At 34.4% G+C, this 7,724-nt stretch overlaps 1 protein-coding gene across 1 annotated transcript in view; it reads right to left on the reverse strand.

Moving 5' to 3' along the window:
- The window catches only part of LOC108549375 (peripheral plasma membrane protein CASK), a gene marked incomplete at its 3' end in the record, with an annotated part of 89,809 nt that overhangs the window by 18,245 nt on the left and 63,840 nt on the right, over positions 1–7,724 (reverse strand). Inside the window, exon 5 of the mRNA XM_017902726.1 lies at positions 7,094–7,269. Coding sequence (XP_017758215.1) covers positions 7,094–7,269 — 176 coding nt within the window. The remainder of the gene's footprint in view (positions 1–7,093; positions 7,270–7,724) is intronic.

The raw sequence follows: 7,724 nt of genomic DNA on the forward strand, positions 1-7,724 counted from the left end.
CCCTAGATTTTCACCCGGTGATTAATACTAAAATCCCTATGTTCGTTCTGAGATATCTGGGAGACAAAAATATTTAACAACAAAAAGGATAATTACTGAAGACAATTCTCAGGGACTGGAGAAAATGTTATTTTCAATTTAAAATTATTTCGAATTCCTTTCTTCTTTAATTGGTATGTTTAACTTAAAAAATTTTTTAAATTTAACTTTAAAAAGGTTAAAAAAAAAGAATAAAAATTGTACAAATTTTGTTTGCTTAAGAATAGAAAAATTCAAAACGAGGTGAAAAATTGAAGCAAATATTCGATGATGTTTGTTATTACTGTTTCAAACATTTGTCATGATAACAGGAAACACGAATTATTCTTACAAACATAAATAGTTATCAGTTACGTCTGATCGATTAACAGACTTGTTTATTTTCGAAGAACATCAGGATTTATATTTTTACCCTTCTATTTGCGAAATATCTCTAGGGGAAGGAGTTATTAATAAAAGCTGACATTTAGCAGGAAAGAAATGATTTCTTTTGTAGAAAATTTAGAAACGACTAAAAGTTGTCGTATATTAAACTTGTTTTGTTTAAACTACAAAATAAAATGAAATAATCAACTTTCGTATGATTCGTTCATTTCCTTGTAATATATTACTGTTATATAACTTTATCAAAAATAAATCTCTTTATCCATGCGTTCGTTTAACCGAATGCTGAAATCCGGGTCAAACAAACAAAATGGATTAAACAAAATGTGGAAAATATTATTCCGGAAACATTATTTCCACGCATTTCAAAACATATGCTGCTTCAATATTCTTCCGGAACAGCGGAGAGTGTAGAAGAGTTAAGATAAATAACATATAAACATACAAGAAGATATTTTTAAAATCAATATTTGTACGAAAAATATGCAAAAATTGTGAAATCAAAAAAGCTGTAACACGAAAGATAAACTGTGGAAATAGGAAAGCTTATATATGAGAATAAATAAATTTCAATAAATTTCGATGAAAATGAAGAAAAATTAATTAAAACAAATTTTGATACAACTTAATCGATATTGATTTTATATAATAAATAAGAATGAGAATTATATAAACTTGATCTAAATAAATTTCAATAAAGAAATACAGTAGAATAAATAAAAATAAACAAGAAAAAAATTATATAAGACTTACCTAGGTAAATTATCATTAAGAAATTAATGTAAATAAATATTAATGAGAAAAATTAGACAAAATAAATTTATCTAAAATTCAATAAAAAGACAAAATGAAATCGATATAAATTAATTGAAATAAATTTGAATAAAATAATGAAATAAAATTAATTAAATAAATTAAAAAAATCTTACATTATTGCAACGTGACGTGATAACCATATATTGATGAATATCATGATAAGTGCTTCGAATAATCGAGGTTCTACCACACAGAAAAAGTAAGAACAGATTCAGATCGTACAAACTAGAAACCCGTCCAGGTGTAAGTTCTCTATCATCGTCACAGATCTGGGACTTAGTCAGGTGTAAACTCTACTTACCGTCAGATCATGCGATATCGAGGGAGATCATCGTAAATGACACCAACGAAGAGAATCGTTAAGAAAATAACGAGGAGAAATTCTTTGAAGGAAAAAGAACCGATAAAAGCCGTTGCATTCTGCACACTGAACATTGAGAAATTTCGGATACCACTGCCAATCATCGACCAAGCTCAGCGAATAGAGAAGAGTACAGAGCATTTAGCAGAGAAACGATACAAAAACACCAAGTGTCTTTGGAAAAATGTCCTAAACGAATGTTCGAGAACAAGTTCGTTTCAGTGTGAAAAAATAAATTAAATCTTTATCTGTATATATGTATACATATACACTACCATAGATACTCGTGAGTATCTAGACACCCTTGATCAAAATGAACAAATTAAAAGCAAATTAAGGATTCAAATATTTATTGTCTTCTCATGAACTCAAAAGACTACAAATTTAAATAATCTGTTAATATTAATAATATAATTTTTGGGAGTAGAATACACTGTATTAATTTTGAACACCTTGATATTTATGGTCAAGGTCAACATCTTTAGCCACTTAATCGATATCATAGATATAATTATCGTACGTCTTTAATTTATAAAATTATTTGAAATATGTTTATATATTAAATAAAAGAATTTTCAGTAATAATTAACGTGCTGTATTTGTTTAAGTACTGAGATAGGATAGAATTAGGCTAGTATGAAAAGGGTACAAAATAAACTATAATATACAATATTGATAATATTGTATGACAAAGTTAAATATAAATTGTGATTACTTTCGTGTCCATTGCCAAATTCAAATATAATTCAAGTCCAATCCAAACCTAATCCAAAAAGGAACACAGTATTAAACACGTAGCTCTAAAAATACCTTTGTATACGTCTTCTAAAGTAAGCCTGAACAGCGAAATTGCTCAGAACGTTGACCTCGACAATATATCTGAAGATAATCGAAATCGATCGGGTATGTTGTATTTCCAATAACAACTATAACAATATTAACAGTACTTTACTTTTGTTATGTTACAATCAAATACACGATTCGTTCATGTAACCAATGTTTTTACATACCATTGTTCTAAATAAAATCTATCTGCGAATTTAGAGAGCTTTCAATGTCTCTTTCACAATTTCCAATTAAAAGATCTAAATACAAAAAATCAAAGAAAATAAGTAGACAAATATTTAAATTGACACCAATTTTATCACTAAATGTTACCAAATATGTAACCATTTCTCATTAATCAACTTTCCATCGATAATTATAAAAACATCTGTAAAATTTGTAATACAACAAAATCTATCTGCGAATTTAGAGAGTTTTCAATGTCTCTTTCACAATATCGAATATAAAAATCTAAATACAAAAAAATCAAAGAAAATAAGTAGACAAATATTTAAATTGACACCAATTTCATCACTAAATGTTACCAAATGAGTTACCATTTTTCATTAATCAACTTTCTATCGATAATTATAAAAACACCTGTAAAATTTGCACTACAACAAAATGGACGTCATTCGTTAAATCACATTAACCGATCGAAGATGATCAAGTGTCTAGATACTTCCGATAATCCAATCGACAGTGTATACAGATATATATCATGAATGGACACTCTGAAGAGGCAGCATTCAATCCTAAATTTACGCGAGTGGTCTTCTAATCGATCCGACTCTTTGCGACAGCCAAACAACCAAGAAACGAAGGTCCCTTCTTTTCTCGTCGATTCACCCGCCAGAGAATCGTCTCTTCTGGTAATTAAGTGGCGCTTTTCATTTGCAAAGACGTTAATCAGCTTTGTCTACAAATATGTCACCCTGTAGGCAGCAATAATGTCCTAACCCTCGGGGTAAGCTCATCTCCTTGCCTCTGAATCTTTTAAGGCAGCTCCTACGATGCTGTCTACTGAAAAGGAGGTCGCGTAGCTCAACGACATTCGTTAAGGTCGTTCTCGTAAATAATGCATTCCAAGCCTGCACGCGTTCAAACACCGTTCCTTTTAGCGGTTCGTGAAAAATTAGCGAGCTTCGTAACGTCCGATGTAAATATCCCCGTAAAATATAAAGAGATCCACGGAAACTGATGCTCGACCCGGAAGCACGGTTACACGAAAAACGCGCGAAAATACCGATTCGCCGCTTGGAATTGAAATGAATTGATCATTCGAGAATCCCTAAATCGTAGATTCTTTCTTTCCTTTCATCTGTTTTTCTTTTTTAAGGCACAGTGACGCAAAATTAACTCCGTTCACCAAAATGGATGATCCAAAAGCAAGGATAGACTAGTAACACGTGAAAATACCGATTCCAGACTTTTTCCAAGTCATTCCAGCGTTTCTAAATGATACGATGTTCCTTTATTTTTCTTTTAATTGTTTCCATTTTTCTGCTTCTGTTTTTTCCTCTTTAAGGAAAGGTGAGGTATAATTATCTTTCATCGAGAACTGGTCCCTGACGAATATCTCTGACTGAGTGAAAAAAACGCTGAAAGTCGGTCATTTATCGGAAACCCGGGGAAAGTTTTCTATTAAGAAAGTTCACGAGTCTCCAACTCCCATTAGAATTCGTTTTTTAATTATTGTAGCCTTAAATGAGCACGCTGAAAGCGTTCGATTTCCACGGCTACCGGTGGCGTCGTAAACCGTAAACTCCGTAGATCCTCGATCACGAGATAATCCTTCGATTACGGTTTCAAAAGCTGCCAACCGAGGGAACGAGTTTAACGCCTTGGAAATAAATGTATATCCGTTTCCACGATTTCGAACCTGCTCTGATATCACTGCTGCGATATGCGGTATCATAATGAAACGCAACAGCAATTTATTACCGCAAACTATGGTTCACCCGCTAGTGCAACGTTCTGCTATTATATCGTACAACCAGTAAATATTCTATCAAGATCGAATCAGATTTACTATTTAACCGACAAAAGCTACCCCGTTATTAACTGCGTCCCGAATTATATCGAAGATGATATCGGAGAGAATAAATAAATAAATAAATGAAAATTATAATTAGGATAATAATATGCAAATTAATATGGAATGCTGCCTCTCCAATGTTCGCAAAAGATATAAAAGCGTATACACGTGTGTTTCCATATCGAACACGATTCACGTGAATCAATGGCGAGCGCCAGGAGCAACTTGGCCGCCATTTTAGGTCCGAACGATGCTAGCTCTCTTCTGGAACTAACAGGAAACGTAAGAAACGTTCGACTGCCCTTTCACCTTTGCCACACTTACGTAAATAAGCGAGTTCGCTCGCTTTGTGCACAGAGGAGTCGGTAATTTATTGTCATTCACACATCGCGAACGTCTATAGCGAAACCTTTCCGCCATCGTGGCACGCTAATTTACATGCGTAACTGGTTTGATAACGAGACCCTTTGTGGTGGTCCTAGGCAAAGGAAACCGCGCTATATTCGTCTAAAATTAATCCGACGCCCGGCAATAGTCGACTTGGAAATAACTCGATCAACCGACCCGCGAAATTTTGATTGTTTTAATTGGTAGCTCGAGGCTGACGCGTTGCACAATGGCAATAGCGTTTAATTGCTTCGTTTGATCAACCAGGAGATTCTATGTCTTCCTTTGCGAGAAGATAATATTGTCTTTAGGATTCGTTTCTCTTCTGTTTCGCATCTTATTTCTAAATATTACAATATTAACGTGTAACATAGATTTCCTGCTTTGGCAATTAATACTTTGTATGCTAGTTGCAATTTGTAGATTTTTGCAAATGAAATGTTAATATCGTGAAAATTAAATATCACTTTCTTTGATTTAATAGTAACATTGTAATACAGTAACATTTGTTATCGAATTTACTTTGAACTCGTTTAAATAATAACAAATAGGAAGTGGATAAGGAAACAATGTCATCTATATTATTCTCATCATTTTCTGACTTTCATTGAATAATTTTATGACCGTACAAAAAAGAAATATCGTAAAAGATTATTTACCCTGTTATAAGAAAAGATCAATAACTGGCAGGAAGCACAACTCATTCAGAATTTATAAGAATACGAGTCTAACGGGTACAGTTAAAGATATCTGTATAAAAATACCCAAATATATTTATATCCTTTCCTGCATAGAAATTGACGAGACCAAAAATATACCTTTATTATCTCCAAGTACTCAATTAATGTGTCAAATCATTCATAAGAATGTCATAAATAGTTCAAATATATCACTGACAATCAGTTCTTATTTATTAATTTGCATATTAATTACGAAACCTATAAGGACAAAATGATTGGCTTCCTTTCCCTGTCTATACTCGTTACACATTAAACACAGCGTTAATACGTACCTACACTCCCTCTCCAACCCCTATTGCACCCTATATTTCTCAACCAAGTTAGTAATTATCACGTAGAAAATAACCAAAAGCATTGTTCACTTAAACGAAGTCACACCTTCGATGGAGATGTAGCATTGTGTCAGTATTGCTAGCAATTATTATCGATTCAGTAAAGGTACCAAACCAATCCAAAAACCCTATTATCCTAATTGCCTAACATCTCTAAAACAATCTCCAAAATTGTCACTCGAAAATTAATTAAAACACATCGTTAATACGAACCTACACCTCCTCTTCAACTCCTATTACCCTAAAATCTCTCAACCAAATTGCTTATTTTGCCAAATATCGAAAGCAACATTCCCTTGTGTCTTCCCAACACATGTGACATTATGTAACCATTGCTTCCAGTCATTAACAATTCAGCAAAATTACCAAACCAATCGAGAAGCGTTCAAAACACAAAACAGGTATTAAAAATCTTAAAAAATCAACATTAAAAACCACCAGAGTTAAATCGACAAATAGCCCAGCTTTATATGTACAATGACGTAATATGCTCAACCCATTCCTCTGTTTAGTCATTTTTAATTACCTTCTAACCTGTTCCTTGCTATATGTTAATACTAATAACCTCATGGTTATTACGTTGTACCTGTTAGTATAATACATTTTCATTGCAATTTGCCACAAGAAGAATCGTATTACCCCACCTACCTAGCATCCCCAAAATAATTAAAGCTATCACAGGAAACTCCCCTCGTCTAACCCCCGGATCCCAAAAATCCTGAGATGCCACGCGCTCTTCGACGTACTTAGCTTTGCAACAAAATTCCAACGAAAATAACAAAGACCGTAGAAGTTGCCTAACCTATAGAACGGAAAACGCAGAGAAATCATAGAACGCGACACGGATCGGTGGCAACAGCGCGCGACGCGAGCGCCACGAATTCCCTAGGCTGTCCGATGGGTAGAACTATAAATTAGAATTTTTCAGTGGAAAAAGCGGTCGGTACGGTTGAGCGGTAACGATCATCGTGGACTATCGTTGTACTGGTACATACTCGCGTGTTCAAACGTGGAAAGGACGGGTGAAAACGAACGCGAAAGTGTTGGCTGAAGAGAGCTAACGCCGTGGCGGTGTTCCCTCGAGAATGCGCAGGAAAGAGTACGTTCCGTGGAACGGCTATGCACGCAGATAGAACGTGACCGGTGGTAGGTGAAAAAGTGTTAAACATACCGACGCCGTTTGCCTGGGATGACTGGAGTTGCACGGCGACGCTGAAGCCGCGTAGCTTCACCGGCGCAGAATTCTCCTTGCCCGCCAGGAGGGCGCACTGCGGCTTTAGATCACGATGAATTATGTCGTTCTCGTGGCAGTAGCGCAACGCCTCCAGGATCTGTCGCATGTAATGGCTGGAAAACGAAAGCTTGCGTTAGAATATCCTGCGGGGGACGTGGTCGGTGAAGAATACACAGGCATGAGGTGTCTATTATAGCTAGGTAGATGAAGATCTTCGATCCTGATGGGACACAGCGCTACTATGGGGCAGTGATACCGAGTTCTTAGCTCTTTTGTGAGAAACTTTCAATACAGCGATTTTCAATCCGCTATATTGAGGATTTTTAACTATACTCCAGCCATTTTAATAATAGGCTTATGGACATTTCTTGTATACTTATCTCAACGAACACGCGTCGACATTTTGGTTAAAACGCAACTTAAAAAGCAACGTAATTATGCGATATTAACTTGTAAATGAAACTATGATTATATCAAATTTATAATATATATTTACAAATTTGTAATATATTCTATAATATATTTCATATATTTTATATTTATTTTATGATATGCAAATTTATAGTAT

Source organism: Eufriesea mexicana, unplaced genomic scaffold (genome assembly GCF_001483705.2).
Source record: "Eufriesea mexicana isolate 0111107269 unplaced genomic scaffold, ASM148370v2 scaffold1913, whole genome shotgun sequence".
In the NCBI taxonomy this organism is placed as follows: domain Eukaryota; kingdom Metazoa; phylum Arthropoda; class Insecta; order Hymenoptera; family Apidae; genus Eufriesea; species Eufriesea mexicana.